The sequence below is a fragment of the Heteronotia binoei genome, chromosome 2 (assembly GCF_032191835.1).
Source record: "Heteronotia binoei isolate CCM8104 ecotype False Entrance Well chromosome 2, APGP_CSIRO_Hbin_v1, whole genome shotgun sequence".
Lineage (NCBI taxonomy): Eukaryota > Metazoa > Chordata > Lepidosauria > Squamata > Gekkonidae > Heteronotia > Heteronotia binoei.
The window spans coordinates 132762125-132780092 of NC_083224.1; the positions used below are offsets into that span (position 1 = coordinate 132762125).

A 17968-nucleotide genomic window follows, 5' to 3' on the forward strand; every position below is an offset into this window, starting at 1 on the left:
TGCTTGTGATATATTTTACTGCCATTAAAGGACAAGGCTGAAGACAATTTGTAGTTTCTGGGAAGTACAGTGTAAAATTGAATTGCTGAGCATTCAAACAGCAACCAGGCCTGGAATTGCACAGTAAGAAGTGGGAACCCTCAAGGACCTGCAGGAAGCATCTCATCCCTCGCATTTTTTTCCTCTTTCGCTTTCTTCTCCCCATTGTCCACTTCCTTCTCTCCTTCTAGAGTTGCCAACCTCCTGGTGGGACCTAGAGATGTGGAATCACAACAGATCTCCCAACTACAGACATCAGTTCTCCTTGGGGTTGCTAGCTCCATGTTGGGAAATTCCTAGAGATCCAGGGAAGAGCCTTGGGAGGGCAAGGTTTCGGGAGGGAAGCAACCTTAGCAGGGTATAATGCCATATTCTACCCTCCAAAGCAGCCATTTTTTCCAACTGATCTCTGCCATCTAGGTATCTCCCAGAATTACAACTGAACTTCAGACAACATATCTGTAACTCCAGAGAAAATGCCTGTCTTGGAGGATGGACTCTGTGTAGCAACAGCCCTTGCTTAAAGCTTTTATCATTCTTGGATTTTTAAAGCCCCCAATGTACTTTGTTTAGATTTCACATTTTTCTGCAAACTTGGGGCCATTTTCAGGTTTACAGAAAGATCATCCTTACCTGTTAATAGCTCCAGACTGAAGTATCCAAATGTTTCTGTTTCACTGTTAAAATATAAATAGTACACTGATTAATGTAGCTTTATTTCTGAGGCACTGCTGAACTTACTTTTGTTATATATCAGGGGTGGCCAATGGTAGCTCTTCAGATGTTTTTTGCCTACAACTCCCATCATCTCCAGCCAGCATGGCCATTGGATGGAGCTGATGGGAGTTGTAGGCAAAAAACATCTGGAGAGCTACCACTGGCCACCCCTGTTATATATGTATATTTCTTGGCAGGATGCAGCCAACACTGCAAGTTGTCAAAGTTTACTCATATGTAGAGTTCATTACTTTAAAGATGCTTCTTTCTCAATACAACTGCAAATTTGGTGTTTTTTTTGTGTTGGAAATAGAATGCTTTTTAATGATCGACACAAGAAAAATGGCATGTCTCAGACTGAATTTACCTTTCCCCACTTTTTTTTTAAAAAGAGTGACTGTTGTGAGATTTATCTTCAGTTTTTGGGGGTATATTAGGTAAATTCAATTATCTCTCAGCTTTCAGCTTAAGACTGCAGATTCGTTGAGGAAGTGAGGAAACCCAATAAAGGTTTATAAAATTATACGGAGTGGGGGGAAAGGGGACAGATTTTTATTGTTCTCCACCAAAAGTAGAACTTGTGGGCATCCAGTAAAGTTGATGGACTAGATTTAGGACATAAGAAAACGTGTTGAATTCATGGCCACAAACTGTAGCGATTACCACGGAATCGGTGGTTTTAAACAAGGGACGAGGCAAATCCACGGAGGACAGGCATTTTAATGGCTAATAGCTATGTTAACTTAAAGGAACCTCCGTGGCCAGAAGTAGCATACTGTATACCTCTATGCCAGTTGGTGCAGTGAAAATAACCCAGGAGGCATCTGCCTGGCCAGTGTGGGACACAGGTTGTTGGAACAGATGGCCCTTTGGCCCGACCTGCACGGCACTTCCCATGAATCCGTACGGTGTAAAGCAGAAAAGGGTTATGGTAGAAACACATCACCAAACCCCAGCCTGCTTGTTTACTCGGAAGCTGAGCTGAGAGCAGCCTTTCGGGGGAGTGTAGAACATCCGATACCTCTACCAAACCAGACGCCGGGGACGCATGCGCACAAATGCTTCCATTCAAGCAAGGAACAACTGGGCAGGCACTTCCAAAGACAACTGTACAAAGGTCTTCGGATGCAGGAAAAGGAAGAGGTGGACGTTCCTCGTTTGTCTTCCGCTCTGTGCCAGGCGCATGCGCAGTGAGTAGTGAGCTGGGCGCGGCCGGTGTGTGAACATGGTGAGTGGTAGTTAGCCTCCTCTCTTTTCGGGTTTCTTGTGCACACGTCCGTGGTACTGCATTCACCCCCCTTCCCGTTCTGGTTTTCTGTGGTAAGGAAATGGGCCTTTTCTAAACCCGTTACGTGTGAATGTGTTTGGGATATCAGCCGTGTGATAGTAGGAATCGGCTGCCATGGGCAGCAAAAAAGTAAGGGATCGAGTTAACGAGAAGATTAGGGTTAGGATGATTGATCGTGTGAACTTCCTAGTTCAGGGGCAGTGAAAGTATTCGAAGCGCTTCTGTCCGTGTGACCTGAACTTCCATTCGCACAGCAAATCACGTGGTTAATTCCGTTGGTTTGTCTCGCTCTTTGGAGTAGCGAGCTTCCTGCATTTTTGAGCAGCGCATTGCATTGCTTTCTGAGGTCCTTCCCCATTTTCGATGGGCACATAACGATTTCATTTAAACTGTACCCACCATGTTATTTTTTCATTTCAGAACTAGTAAGAACAAGCTCGAACCCGTGAATAAAATTTCTAGTGGTGGTTGTTCTATGGATGTATTGGGTAATCTCAGATTTCCATTTCTGAAATTTAATTTATTTTTTAGATTTATATCTTGCCCTATCCCCCAAGCGGGCTTGTTGTAAAAGGGTGATTTACAGCAATAAAACAACAGAATTAAAATATCATAAACAGACATTACAAAACAGGAGCAGCACAATAAACAGTCTTACAGACATAGGTGGTAAACAGTATATGGCTCATTAAATAGTGTTTGATATGGCCTCCCCCACAAGGTTATCATTGGACTATAACGAGACGTTTAGCAATTTTATTAAATTGTTATTATGTAATTAAAGGGGGTTTGATTTATTTTGAAGGTGCAGTATAACTTCTTAGTTGTTTCTTAAAGGCATTTTAGTTGTTCATCCAGCTAGTTTGTGCAGTACAGTGAATTACACTATTTCAGTTAAAGACAAAAAATGAACATTTAATGAGTGGAGCTAAACTAATGTCCAGGAAGGCACAGCACTTTCTGCTAGCCCATATGCATAGATAATTTAATCTGCAGCATCACAAAGCTCTACCCTAACAGCTTCTCTTTCTGGTGCTTCAGCATATTCACATGAAAAATTCAAGCATTTCTTCTCAAAACTGGTAGCTGTTTCCCAGCAGTCCAAGAACCATGTGGTTCTCCTTTGTTCTTGCCCAAGTAAAGTACTTCAGGAAGGAGTGGAATGGTATGTGCTTTTCAGCTGTTCTGGGGAAAAAACCATTTGATTCATACAAAGAATACATAAAAGCCTATATGAGTGTTCAAATTGGAGAGGCAAGTAGTCCAATAAAGTGATAATGGCAGGAGTTATTGCCAATCAACATGCACTTTTGACTCTGTTACAGGTTTGGGTTTGGTTTTTTTGCTGAGAAATACAAATAAGAGGAGCTGTTAATATTAGTTGGAATAATTAGGGACCAGCCTTATTTTATCAACAAGATGCAGCTGCTGCAACTAAAAGCAAAACTGATCCCATAGTTAATCACAATGTAGGCAACTGACAGGATTTAGAAAAGTCCAGGACCAATTTTGCACTAGACCTTTAATCCTGGTTTAGCCCTGTCCCCAAACTGACATTCCATACTAGAGGCATAGAATCAGAGAAACAAATTCTATGATTTTAGTGTAGAATGTCAGCTTGGGGACAGGGTTAAACCAGGATTAAAGGTCTAATGCGAAATTGGTCCAGGCCTCTTCTGTCCCTGTATTCTACCTGAGTCCCATCTTGGCTTCAAGCTTAAAGCAGTCAAATTGCATGCTGCCTAGTCTCCTCCTTACCATACATGTAGTGATTGTTCATGAGGAGGATGCCATGTCTCTGTAGGCATGAGGATTTTGGGTCAAGGATAATGACACCCCCATAAGCTCCTGACCCAGTTCCACAAGAGGCACTTTAACCCTAAAATTGTGGTCTGTTTATTTTCCCTGCCATGCTTCAGATGAAGCCTTTGGTTTTACACCTAAGTGTTATGCTTAGAATAACATGCTTTGTCTGCACTGATATTACCTCAGGAGAAACTGGCTTGTGGTAGATCAGTGAGACAGAGTGCTTACTATGGTGTCTTGAATAGCTTTCTCCTATCCTCCCCTCCCCCCATGAATGCACCTGCCCAGCCATACAGATGCTCATTATCTCCCTTCTGTATCTATGTCTTTTGCAAGGGAGGGAACATTGTGGCATTGTAGGGAACCATAGGGAAAATATGGTAATATGGTAGGTACAGGGATGTCTAAACCATTTTGTTCTTATGTACACTGAATGTATGGTAAGCAATTATTCTGATAAATTATTCTCTGTCTCATGAAATAAATACTTCAGGTCATTTTATTGCCAGTGCTGTGAATTGCTGTAGCAAGGCTTTTAGAATTTTGTGCAGAAGAAATATTAAACAGATTACGTATACAAGTTATACAGTGTTGAACAGGAAACACTATTTCAGAACTATGTTCTTTGTTCACTGTATAAGATGCTAGCTATAAATTAGTAGTTACTTAGTATTTAAGAGATTATAGAAAACTTTTAGCATTGTAGTTTTTGGGGTTAGAAATGACTATAATGTTTGCTGAAACTGCTTTGTAAAATTGAGGGAGTGACATTTAAGAAATAAACCAGCAAAGTGTATGTAAGAGTGTCTTTAAACCTTTGAAATGTGCACATGTATTTGTGTACTGATATTTCTTCCATCTGTTAAAGACATTTTTATATGTTGTTAAAACCCTTGAGATTTGAACAACTATTGAAAATCGCTTTGACTAATTGTTTTCTTAAGGGAACACCACAAAAAGATGTCACAATAAAAAATGATGCACCAGGTACATTGCTGTTAGAGAAGCATGTGGACTACATAGCTGCTTATGGAACAAAGAAAGATGATTACGTGAGTAGCATTTTTTGTTATAATGGCAACAAGCTTATGAATTTTGAGGAAGAGAGATACATTTTACAAAAACTGCAAATGGTTTCTGTAGGTCAATGATGTAACGGCATGTATTATCTGATTCTAAAGCTGAAGACTCTTCCTTTTAGCTCTAGAATTACACTGAGACCTGAGAAATACTTTTGCATTTTCTTTAAATTAGGTTCTGCTTGTTGAATGTTGAAATCCTCCTTAACAGAATTGTAGGACCATATGCTGTGGTGCGTGTGAGTTAAAGGCTGTTAGGGTCCATATAAGGGATAATCTATATGTGAAAACATGCCTTACAATTCTCCTGGAATTGTGCTACTTTTTAAAAAAGCAAACAGGAAAGCCCCTTGTTTCTTGAAGAAGTTAAATCATAGGACAGCTGGGTTGCAAAATTTAGCCCATCTTCAGCCGCATGAAGGTATTGTTATGTGTACATGGCTTTGGAATTTGATTCATCTCCCAAGCACATATCTTTTTGCATGTGCTGACCAGCTCAGTCCTTTGAATTATACAGACAAGACATATGGCTTAAAAGAATCTTTTAAAAGACTAGGCTCATTGACCTTTAAAAAAACAAATCTCTGGATTATTATATAGAAAACAGCATTCTTGACTGTATGAGAAGCTAATATTCCCAGGTACCTTTCATAAATGTTTACATAAAGCTAAATGCCCCTGTGCTACCTATAGTTTAGCTCAGCAGTTCCCAGCCTTTTCAGTATGGTGACCCACATCCAAATTACTTGGTATGGTGACTCATCCAGGACTGGCCCAAGATTTTTGGTGCCCTAGAAAAGTTATGACATCATCTAGTTCAGCATTCCATTTTCTACAATGGCTAACATTTTTAAGAAACCAAAAAAAACAAAAAGGCCACAGTTGCCCCATTATAAATCCTAAGTGAGTGGTGTGCTGACACACACAGCCTTTGCATATGAAGGTTACATTCCAACATTTGACCACCCTCTCCTCCATTACTCCCTCTAATGGCTCCTAAGATTCTAAGCAAACCCATTCTAGTAACAGGACAAATTGATCAACATGTGTGTGTATACAAACATACATCCACACTCACACACACATGGAAGATACTGTTTCCAGGATCAGATCTTGGTTTCCAGAATACAAAAGAGAATGGAAAGAGCAATTGTGGCTATTAGGGAGGGTTAGGTCCATTACCCACTTTCAGAGGCGTTGCTTCAGAGTTTGGGGAACTGACCTGAAGGTTGAGAAATAGTGGTTTAGCTCATTAAAGCAACCCTCAATGACTTAGGACTTTTGTGAGATTTTTGGTACTGATTTGGATTACTGCAGTCATATTAAGTATTGTGAGAGCCTGCTTGATTTAAAGGGCAGGAATTGCTCCATTCCCTTATGTGGTAATGCTTTCTTGTTGAGGTAGCTGTAGAGGCAAGAGAAATAAGAGCTAGAAATACTGTATTGCAAATCAAAGTGAGTGTAATGAACAGGATTACCTTGTTGCTTAAAACTATGCTATTATATAATCAATGAGTGTTCAAGCAGCTGTTGAAATTATTTAAGCATTTAAAAAACAAGCTAACTGGTTAGTGTAGACCAAGAATCAATATTCTGCTCATGATTAAATATAACCATAAAGAACAGTTTAATTTATTGGTTGAATTGGGGTGGAAGGAGATATTTGGTGTATTCCAACAATGGTCATGTGTATTTGTGCACAATAAATGTGTGGCAGTTACTCATTTGTGGTAGATGCTGGGATTCAGGGGTTGGTCTTAAAGTGGCTTTCCTCCTTTCTCCAGGATCGGGGACAGAGGGTGGCGGTTGGGGAGGAACTATCCCGATGATACCCACTTACATGTGGTGTGCCGCAGGGAGCGGTTCTTTCCCCGATGTTATTCAACATCTACATGCGCCCCCTCGCCCAGGGTGCCCAGAGGCATGGGCTGGGCTGTCACCAGTATGCAGATGACACCAAGCTCTATCTGTTGATAAGCGGCCAATCTAACTCCACCCCAGATGTTCTGTCCACGGCGCTACAAGCAGTGGTGGGGTGGCTCAAGCTGAGTAGACTGAAATTCATTCCAATGAAGATGGAGGTCTTGTATCTAAGCCGTCGCAGTACAGGATCAGAGGTCCGTTTACCGACCCTTGATGGAGAGCAGCTCCTGCTGGCACCCAAAGTTAAAAGCCTAGGGATGCTCTTGGATTCCTCTTTAACAATGGAGGCCTAAGTAGCAGCCACTGCCAAGTCAGCTTTCTACCATCTACGGATGATGAGGCAGTTGGTTCCCTTTCTTGAATGTAACGACTTGGCAACTGTGATCCATGCTATGGTCACCTCGAGGCTGGATTACTGTAATGCCCTCTACATGGGGCTGCCCTTGTCCCAAATCTGGCGACTTTAGCTAGTGCAGAATGCTGCCGCTAGGCTGTTAATGGGAGTTCCTTTACGGGAACACATTCAGCCTGTGCTGAAAGTGCTGCACTGGCTACCAATAATGTACCGGATTTGCTTCAAGGTGCTGGTTTTACCCTTCAAAGCCCTATATGGCCAGGGTCCTGCATACCTGAGGGGACTGCCTTTCCTCGTATATGCCCCAGCAAGCACTTTGGTCCGGGTCTCAAAACCTGTCGACAGTCCCCAGCATCAGAGAAGTCAGGCTTCAGTCTACTAGAGCCAGGGCCTTTTCCGCGGCTGCATCTAGCTGGTGGAATGAATTGCCGGAGGACGTTAGGGCCCTGCGTAAGCTCTTATAGTTCCGCAGGGCCTGCAAAACGACACTCTTCCACCTTGCTTTTCCGTAATGACACTTCTACAGCAACGAACTAGGCCCATAAACTAGAAACTTAACATCACTGGACTTCCTACCACACTATGGCGATTTGGGGTCCCTTTAGAACATCTAATACTGATCATCCAGTTATACTGCTACCATCGGAATTTAACTGCTTCTTGAACCATTGTATTAGCACCTATTGTTATGTTGTTCTATAACTGATATTTTAAAATTGTTTTTATGTTTTATGTTTTATTGATGTTTTATCCTGTTGGTCATTTTTCAACCCCAGTCTGTAAGCCGCCCTGAGCCTGCCTCCAGCGGAGAGGACGGGATATAAATTAGATAGAGAGAGAGAGAGAGAAAGAGAGAGAGAGATTTCTTTTGCAGTGTAGACCAGGTGTGTCAAACATGCAGCCGGGGGCGGGGGGTGCGACAAACATGCAGCCGGGGGCGGGGGGTGCGAATCAGGAAATAATAATTTCCTTGTTGAAATAGTCTCTCTTATAACTTATTTTATTAGTGGTTCAGCACTGGAACATTCACACCACCCTTTTAAGAAAATAAAATTGTTTCCCTATGTTTCTTTTTTGTTTCGTTTTTTTTCTTGATAGTTAAGGGTACCTTTAATATCTGTTTTTTTAAAGAAAATAACACTGGCGGGGGTCAAGTAATTGGGGGTTGGGGGAGGGGTGGGAGAAAGTAAGATGTGGGGTAGAATGATGGTCTTTTTCTTAATATATATTAAGCTTTTTATAAGTTGTAGTTATAGTTCTACTACCATATGTTACTAATAAAATTGTTTATTCACAAAGAAAATAAAATTGTTTTTGCTGTTACATACCTTATTCAACAATAGGGTTCACCTAATTTTCTAAATGTTCTGTTTTTCTTTAAAAACCCTCTTTTTTGTTTTTGTGGAATCACTTTCTTTAGCATTTTAGTGTATTTTCCCTGACTATATAATATTGCATGAACAGACTTGATAAATGCCAGAATTTGGAAAGGATAGTAGCTTCAAATGTTACATAGGACTTGCTTTTCCCTGTGAGAGAAGGTTTTATGCTTTTATTTCCCATGTTGCTAAAATACTGTATTTTTACAGGAATACTGCATGTCCGAATATTTAAGAATGAGTGGTGTTTATTGGGGATTGACAGTGATGGATCTTATGGGACAGCTGCATCGAATGAACAAAGAAGAAATTCTGGCATTTATCAAATCATGTCAACATGAATGTGGTGGAATAAGTGCCAGCATAGGCCATGATCCTCACCTGCTGTATACACTTAGTGCTGTCCAGGTAAACTTATGAGCAAACCATTTTAGTGAATTAATTTGTTATAACTTTACCAAGCTGATTTCTTGACATTATAATATTAATTATCCTATCTTGTAACTCCAGCAGTAGTAAACTCTGACTTTTTGCTGCCTCTTATTATCTTACTTGGCCTAATCCATGTTCACCAGGTGGTTTTCAGTGAAGGGGATGGGGAGAATATTAACAGAAGAAACATTTGGTCTGATCATTTTATTGGTGAGCTGCTGTTGACTTCTTGTACAGGATTGGTGAATTCTTCCAATATATACTGTTAAAAATGTAGCTTCTTAAATTGGCCTATATTTTTTTCAGATACCTTTTAAAAAGAGAGGCACTACCTGGTCAGACAAAAAAAAATATCTTTGGCTAATCCTGTGAATCTTAAAATACTAGGTTCAATTGCTTTCATTGAAAGAAGAAAGTAGAGTATAATCATGTGCTGGGCAGGTCTGTGTACTTTTTGTACTGTTAAAGGAAGAGTACTGCTACCTGTGATACAGGGCTTCTCAAGTCAATGATGAGGCTTGAAATTTTTTTCTGAATCTACTGCTGATGTGGTCTTAACAGCTCTAGAATTACTCTGAGACTTGAGAACACTTTTGTGAATGTCTTGCATTTTAGAGTTTTTGGTATCCTGCTAGAGAAAGTCCTAGTACCAAATACCTTCTCAGGGTAGGCACAAATGGAATGTTTCATGGGTGGATTGATTATTATTGCAACTAGGGTGGCCCTGGGTCAAGTGATTCTTACCTTTGCACAGCAGCAGTGAGTGAGGCAAGTTGACTACAGTCACCACCAGTTAGCCCTTCTGCCAAAGCAGACGCAAAAGACTAGGAGGAATCCATGCACTTTTGTCGTGGAGCTTTAAAGTAATTGCCAGGTTTAATTGAGAACATCATGCTTTTGTTTCTGTACACATGAACATTTTTAAGGTACCTGGAACAGTGGTTTATGGTATCTCCGTAACTGAAAGTAAAACTGTGAACTTCTTGTTATGATTTTCAGGATACTTCCATCTAGATTATCCGGTTGATTTACTGTGTAACAGCTTTCCCTGCAGAGCTGCCTTGACTTCTGTTACTATGCTTCCAAGATACTATAAGGAACTGCTTGAGACAGTTGTACAAATTTCATATGTGGGAGTACTGAGAAAATCCATATATATGAGAACCAGTTAAAACACTTAAATTATTCTGAATGCTGTAGCACATTCTATAAATGCTATTAATTTTTGTAGAAATGTTAATGGTTCTGTATTGCAGATTCTAACTCTGTACGACAATCTACATGTTGTGGATATAAATAAGATAGTTGATTATGTTAAAAGTCTACAAAAGGAAGATGGGTCATTCTCTGGAGACAAGTGGGGTAATGTCTATTTTTCAGATACTATTGGATCATTTTATTTTAAGAGTTAGGGGGAAGTCATTGTTCATTGCTTTATCCATTGTGAGGCTGAAGTGTAAAATGGATTTTTATAGTATTCCAGTAAAAAGTTGTCAGAATAGTTCTGAGATACGTGATGAGTTTAAACGTATTTTGACTGTTAATGTCTCACCCCCTTAGCTTGATAATTTCTCTGAAGCCTGAGAATAATGTAGTTTTAGTACACTGAAAGAGCTGATATTAGTTGACTTTACTGTTCAGTGCGCTATGAAAGAAGGTCTTTCTTAAATAAGGCAACACATTTGGTAATACATTATAGCAAGAAAACATTTATGATAAAATATAGAATAAATATAGGATGATTGTATTGATATTAAATATGAAGATAATCTTGAAGTGGGATTAATGCTGAATAGGTGCAGATTAAGCTTTGACTGGAATTACAGATAGCTTTTTTGTTGAAGCGTACATAGTATAGCATTACTACTTATTTTCTAAAGCCACAGGTTTCAGGCCATAGAACCTTGTCACCAGCTTTCTATTTGTGTTGCTTTGAAAATATGTATACTACTAAGATGATTAATTGATATTCTGACTAATTTGAACTTTGTTTAAACATGAAAGTGCTGCTAATTATGAAGGTAAATGCTATTAGAATCTATAATAATCATTGAACTGCAAACACATTTAATTGTGCCGTGGAAAGTCACAAACTCCTGTAGTATCATTATCACAATGTTTGAATGAACTGTAGTGGAACAGTACTTGTTGAAAGTAATTTTGTAGAAAGTGTAAGAAAATAGAAATAGGGTTATAATTTTATAAATTCACATTTTTCTTATTGCATGTGTTTCCTTAACAGATTAGGTATTAAGGTGGACACAGTTTATTTTTTATTTAGAACATTTTATGCTACCTTTCTACCAAGAATTTCATTTCTTCTTGCAGGAGAAATAGATACAAGATTTTCGTTTTGTGCAGTAGCAACACTAGCCCTTCTGGTAAGTTATGATGTCAGGAAAAATCTCATTTTTTAGAACACATGGATTAAATTGCTCTAGATGTAGCTTTAGATACGTTTTTATATACTTGGAAATAAAACAACTCTCTGGAGTATTACTAGCAAGCTAGCAACTGGCTACAAACGTTTTTGGAGTCTGTAAATAAAACTCACAGTGTCAAAGCCATGACAGCTCTACCAATTATACAGCCTGAAATTTGTTCCCTCATACTAGACACACAAGTGAATGAGGCTGCATCACATTCTAAATCCACCTTACCCCAAACAAGTATTATGCAAGAGATTCAAGTCCTCTGCTTAATTATTATGCTTCCAGTCACCATCTACCTACTTGTTCTTTCTGAAATACTATGTTTCAGTTCCTGGTTTCTGTGGTCTTAGTTATGAGGCATGGAAGAAACAGCTTTTCAGGGAAAAGTATTTTGGTAAACTGTAAAGTGCTAAGCAGTAGAAATTAATGGTATAGTATTTAAGGCACTGAAGTTTGCTTTCCTTGTATTATGAAAAAGTATTCTTCTTACACAGTGTATAGAGGTATCTCCACTTGGGTAAGGAGGAATGGTTGGAAAACTTGCTCTTACCTTGTGCAGGAGAACTGGCCCACCCCTCTAGACAACAGTTTGTCATCTTGACTCTTCTTGGTATTAGAGTAGTACAGACTCATTACAGGGATTTCTGCCTTTCAGGGTAAACTGGATTCAGTTGATGTGGACAAAGCAGTAGAGTTTGTTTTGTCTTGCATGAACTTTGATGGAGGATTTGGTTGTAGACCAGGATCTGAATCTCATGCAGGACAGGTAAGCTATGCTGTTTATATATAAATATAGGAAAGCATGCTGCCCTACATGGGTTTAAAAATATAATTTAAACCCCTGAACCACTTCTGTCATGTCACAAATGTCAGATTTAACCTAGAAATAAATTACGTTATCTTAGGCTCCAGGTGAAGTGATTATAAGCATTTTTTATTTTTTCTAAATGCATCTGGGAAGGGGGGAGAGTGAGAGCTTAATAATGGTAGTAAAGATCAGGTTTCTGTCAATGTTGGTCTTAGTTTCTGCACTGCTAAATATCTTTAATAATTTGGATGAAGGACTGAAGAAACTAGGAACTAGAATTTGAAATGGGAGAATGGGCTCTTTAGCTTGGAGAAACGTCGACTGTGGGGTGACATAATAGAGGTTTACAAGATAATGCATGGGATGGAGAAAGTAGAGAAAGAAGTACTTTTCTCCCTTTCTCACAATACAAGAACTCGTGGGCATTCGATGAAATTGCTGAGCAGACAGGTTAAAACGGATAAAAGGAAGTACTTCTTCAACCAAAGGGTGATTAACATGTAGAATTCACTGCCACAGGAGGTGGTGGCGGCCACAAGCATAGCCACCTTCAAGAGGGGGTTAGATAAAAATATGGAGTAGAGGTCCATCAGTGGCTATTAGCCACAGTGTGTATATGTGGGTATATATATATAAAAATAATTTTTTTTGGCCACTGTGTGACACAGAGTGTTGGACTGGATGGGCCATTGGCCTGATCTAACATGGCTTCTTTTATGTTCTTATGTTCTTAATGAACTCATAACAGGATATAAAATAAGTCTGCTTAATAAGTATAATTAAGTATAATTTGTGAGGGTTACTATGTAGAAACAGATTAAAGGATTAATTGGAGAAAGGACAGTCTAACTTTACAGGTAAAGGCATGAAACTGTACCACAGTAGCTGAAGGAGGTTTGGCTTGCCAGAAGGCTTGAAGTTTGGAAAGAACCAATAGAATATAATCTTGCATGTTATATTTCTGTAAACTGTCTCATCTCAGGACTTCCATAGATTAAATTTACTTCATGCTTTTAAAAATTCAGTTTTGGTTTAAAATCTTATTGCTGAATATATGTGGGAGTTTGGTTAAAATATTTTGATATATTTTGTTGACATAAAGTACTCTTGTAAGTGGTTGGGGTTGTACATTTATCTTCCTTTGCTTTACTTGAATAACGGTATTTTAAGTAGACATGAACTTTATATCTGTAATTTTAGATCTATTGTTGCACAGGATTTCTGGCAATAACTGGCCAATTGCACCAAATAAATGCTGACTTGCTAGGATGGTGGCTTTGTGAACGGCAGTTGCCGTCTGGTGGCCTCAATGGAAGGCCAGAGAAGGTATGAAACCATATTTTACATATTATAAAATAGAATTTTTTTCTGGAATAAGATAAGAACACTTGTATTTCCACAAGAAAATGTTCTGTCAATCCATCTGTTGTATTTTTATCTTGTCCTTTCTCCATTGAGCTCAGAACAATGGTATGTACATCTTTCTTCCTCTGTTTTATCCTTACAGCAGCCCTGTAGTTTCGTCTGAGAATGAGACTACCTTATGGTAACCCAGTGATCTTCCTGGATGAATGGAATTTGAGCCTATGTCTTTCACCCTTGCAGCATGCTGGCATTCTAAAGAGTATTTTTTGTAGTTAATTTCTCTTCTGCAGGTTTCTTAAAATATGCAATTGAAAGAAGAAATTGGGTTCCATAATTTAGTAACATTACAATCATATTATCGCAGTGAAACATATGCTGGAAGCAGTTCATGTGTACATTATATTTAGGAAGCTGTTTCAAGCACATTAACTCAGTCTGGAGGAAGTTGACAGAATTCTCTCTATTGTTTGCCCAACCACTTCCAGTTTAGATCCATGCCCGTCGTGGCTAATTAAAGGTAGCTGGCTGGAGCTATGGGACCCCTAAAGGAAATTGTCAACAAGTCCCTATATGAAGGGACTTTCCCTGGAGCCCTTAAGGAGGCATTGATTCATCTCTCTTGAAAAAAAACATCATCGGATGTGGCTGTATTGGCAGATTATCAACCAATGTCTAACTTGCCTTTTTTTTTGCAAGATAATTGCGAGACCGGTGACAATTCAGTTGCAGAATTTTCTGGAGTACACTTCCATATTAGATCCATACCAGCCAGGCTTTCATCTGGTTCACAGGACGAAGTTGGTACTTGTCGTCCTCATGAATGACCTCCAAAGGCATCTGGATTGGCATGGATTGGCAGCACTGCTGTTGTTAGACCTATCACTGGCATTTGACACTGTCGACTATCAGTTACTGATTCACCGCCTAATCAACACTGGAATTCAGGGGTCTGCCTTACAGTGGCTCTCCTCTTTTCTCCATCAGGGCCAAAGCGTGGTGACAGGGGAGCAGCTATTATGTGTAGTGACACAAGGGGCAGTTCTCTCCCTGATGTTATTTAACATCTATATGCACTCCCTTGCCAAGATTGCCTGGGATGTCACCAATATGCGGGAAACACCCAGCTCTGTTAGTTGTTGGGCGGCCAGTCTGACTATAACCTGGAAAATCTGGGCCTGGCGTTACAAGCTGTGGCGGGTTGGCTCAGGCTGAACCCACTGAATCCAACCAAGACAGAATATACTTGAGACATGGAGGTCCGGGGGTGGGGAATCTCATAACATTTGACGGGGTGCAAATGATGCCAGCACGGAGTGTTAGGAGTTTGTGAGTGCTCCTGGGTTCCTCCTTAACAGTGGAAGCCCAGATAGTAGCCACTGCCAAATTGGTCTTTTATCATCTCTGGCTAGTTAGGCAGTTGGTTCCCTTCCTCAACTGCAGTGACCTAGCGACAGTGATCCCTGCTATGGTCACCTTGAGACTAGACTACTGCAATGCTCTCTACATGGAGCTGCCCTTGTCTCAAATGTGGAAGTTTCAACTGGTGTGGAATGTTCCGCCAGGTTGTTATTGGGTCTTTCCTTGTAGGAACACATTCAGCCTGCTCTGAAAGCACTGCACTGGTTACCTGTTGCATACCAGATTTGTTTCAAGGTGCTGGTTCTTACCTTTAAAGCCGCATATAGCCAGGGACCTGCTTACCTATGGGACCGCCTTTTCCCACATGTTCCTCCAAAAGTACTATGGTCAGAGTTTCAAAACCTATCGACCCCTGGCCCTAGAGATGTCGGGCTGGATGCAACTTGAGCAAGGGCCTTCTCAGTTGCAGCACCATGCTGGTGGAATCAGCTCTCTGAGGATGTTAGGGGCCCTGCGGAATCCGATGATTGTGCTGTGTGTAGTAACTAATAGCTTCCCTTCAGTCTTTGTATAACTGTCTGCTTCCCTTTTAGACAGAATAATAATGATATTATTTCATTACAGTTGTTCTCACATTGTCTGTCATTGTATTTGACAGTTACCAGATGTATGCTATTCCTGGTGGGTGTTAGCATCTCTGAAAATTATTGGCAGGCTGCACTGGATTAACAGACAGAAATTACGCAACTTTATTTTGGCTTGCCAGGATGAGGAAACTGGAGGATTTGCTGATAGGCCAGGAGATATGGCAAGTTTTCTACCTTCAATAGTTTTTATTTAGTGAGATCGATATGTGTTTGGTATTTCTTAACAAATAACCAAGATTTGTCAACTATTCATTTTCTATGAAAAATTATTTAGGTCTTAAATCCTTACATCTACAAATGATAGCCTTTTTCCCCGAGTCATATTCCTTCAGGTCAACCCCTGAAGCAGAAGTTTCTCATATATTTCTGTCTCATTACTCAGATCTGGGTCAGATGTCAATTAGTGCTTGGGAAATTGAGATGTTCCTAGTAAAAAGTGCAGAATACAGCTATTCATTAGAGATGTTAATTCTAATGGTGTGAGATCCAACAGTTCATGTATAGAGTTGCATGTATTTTAGCTTGCATTTCTAAGATAGTCCTGCGCCTTGAAAAGCACCCCCCCACACACACACACACAATCAGGGGACCTTTCAGAACAACCTCCTTTGAGATTGGAAGGGCTGCCACTCCTCTTTGATTCCTGGACTATTTAGAGACTTATTTAACAGATTACCATTGCTTCTTTTTTGCTGATGTTTTATTATGCACCTTGGTACATTATAGGTGGATCCATTTCACACCTTGTTTGGAATTGCTGGACTCTCATTACTGGGAGAAGAGCAGATTAAGCCAGTGAATCCTGTGTTCTGTATGCCTGATGAGGTCCTTCACAGAATAAATGTACAGCCAGAACTTGTGAGCTAGTATTTTACATTGTACAGTGTTGCCATACTCAGCTGCTTTGAATTTTTCCATCAAAAGACATTTTGAAATGTGTTTACATGACAGATTACCATTTTGCTGTCATTTTGTATGTGGACTGTATTCAAAGTTAATAAAGTGAATATCACATGTGCTTGAGGTTTTCTGTAGCAGATGTAGATAAACATTTAAATTGTCTTTAAAAATGTTTGCTTCAGGGCTCTGTTCTGGTCTTCTTACTTCAAAATAACATACTGTATTAGGCGCAGTAGATGAATACTTGAATTGTTTGACTTTATATTTATTAAATGATTGTATACCCATCTTGTTGTTTGCCCATCTTGATGATAGCATGTATTGGACAGTGAATTGTCCTAAATACTGTTTCCATTAAGAAAGAAATTTACTTGCATATGCCAGTGACACTTTATGCACTTAAATTCCTGTTTAGGATCTGCCATATTTTTAAAAATCCAATTTGAGTCACTTTGTCTTGTTCTACATAACAGTCGTCATTTTATGGTACTCAGATTATTGCTTTTTACTAGTGACATCCTTTAATGAAGTTTAATAATTCAGTCATGATGTACCTTGATATAAATTGATGCCCTTTAGAATTTGTTCCTTTGCTCTAAAATATTTATTGCAATTGTAGAATCCCACTTTCAGTAGTATCTAGAACAGCTGTGTGTGTGTATATATACATATATATAGTTCAAAAATAAAGTTATAAAAGAATACTGTTTTCTGTAAAGTGAAATATCTATTTCCACTGGAATTCTAGAAGTGCCTCCATTTCACATTTGTCACAGTTGAGCATTTGTTAATTTGGCTGAAACCCTCTGTATAAAATGGGATTCTGCTTGAAAAAATAAAGCTAATTATGGAGTAAAGTGATTTAAGACTTAAATTATTTATGGTCCACTAGGGGTTGATATAAATCTGCAGTTCTATTTTTTCTCATTCATCTTTTGAGAAATTACAAACCTCTGTGAATTAGAAAAAAAATTCTAATCAAACTGCTTCTGAATAGTTCACCCGAGAAATTATGATAGGATTAATGAAGCACATTGTGCACTGTCATGTTCTAATTGTGTTTGGACTGCTTATAGAAATACTTAATTTTCACCTTATGCAGTTCAGTGTCATTAAACATCTGGATTTGCCTTGCAGCAAGTTGCCAGTTCTGGCTGCAGAGGAGAGGGGTAAGACATTGAGTCTTTAAACCCGCAGGTTACATGTTTTAGAGACAGCTTTTCTGACTATATAAAAACAATTGGGTTAGAAGCTTGTTTTCTTAATTGGCAAGCCTGTATAAAATGAAAGCTACATTTGAAAATTCATTGCATTAAAGATCAGAGATACTGGTACTGATTTTATCCCCACTGCTATTTAACTTTTGTTAAACCTTTGGCTGAGGTCATCAATATGTAAATACAAAACCCCAACTTCACATCTCATTATCAAAGCTTCCT

General features: G+C 39.3%; 1 protein-coding gene and 2 non-coding genes across 4 annotated transcripts; all 3 read left to right on the top strand.

Moving 5' to 3' along the window:
* The first annotated feature begins 1864 nt into the window (after positions 1 to 1864).
* Positions 1865 to 17390, top strand: RABGGTB (Rab geranylgeranyltransferase subunit beta). Of its 2 annotated transcripts, XM_060232037.1 has the most exons (9): positions 1867 to 1984; positions 4795 to 4902; positions 8797 to 8994; positions 10275 to 10380; positions 11347 to 11399; positions 12106 to 12216; positions 13459 to 13584; positions 15641 to 15790; positions 16356 to 17390. In XM_060232037.1, exons 1-9 carry the CDS (start codon positions 1982 to 1984, stop codon positions 16494 to 16496), a joined length of 996 nt encoding a protein of 331 aa, XP_060088020.1. In that variant the 5' UTR covers positions 1867 to 1981; the 3' UTR covers positions 16497 to 17390. The 2 variants fall into 2 exon arrangements, with proteins under 2 accessions (XP_060088021.1, XP_060088020.1); XM_060232038.1 differs by lacking the exon at positions 12106 to 12216 and having other exon boundaries at positions 1865 to 1984.
* Positions 4993 to 5074, top strand: LOC132567880 (small nucleolar RNA SNORD45). The gene has a single exon (XR_009555145.1). It is a non-coding gene; the product is annotated as a small nucleolar RNA SNORD45 (small nucleolar RNA).
* Positions 9522 to 9602, top strand: LOC132567881 (small nucleolar RNA SNORD45). Its single transcript, XR_009555146.1, has one exon. It is a non-coding gene; the product is annotated as a small nucleolar RNA SNORD45 (small nucleolar RNA).
* Positions 17391 to 17968: the final 578 nt, after the last annotated feature.

Coding starts and splice junctions, on each gene's coding strand:
- RABGGTB (XM_060232037.1), top strand. Junction 4,903..8,796: donor GAACAAAGAAAGATGATTAC/GTGAGTAGCATT, acceptor GTATTTTTACAG/GAATACTGCATGTCCGAATA. Junction 12,217..13,458: donor CTGAATCTCATGCAGGACAG/GTAAGCTATGCT, acceptor CTGTAATTTTAG/ATCTATTGTTGCACAGGATT.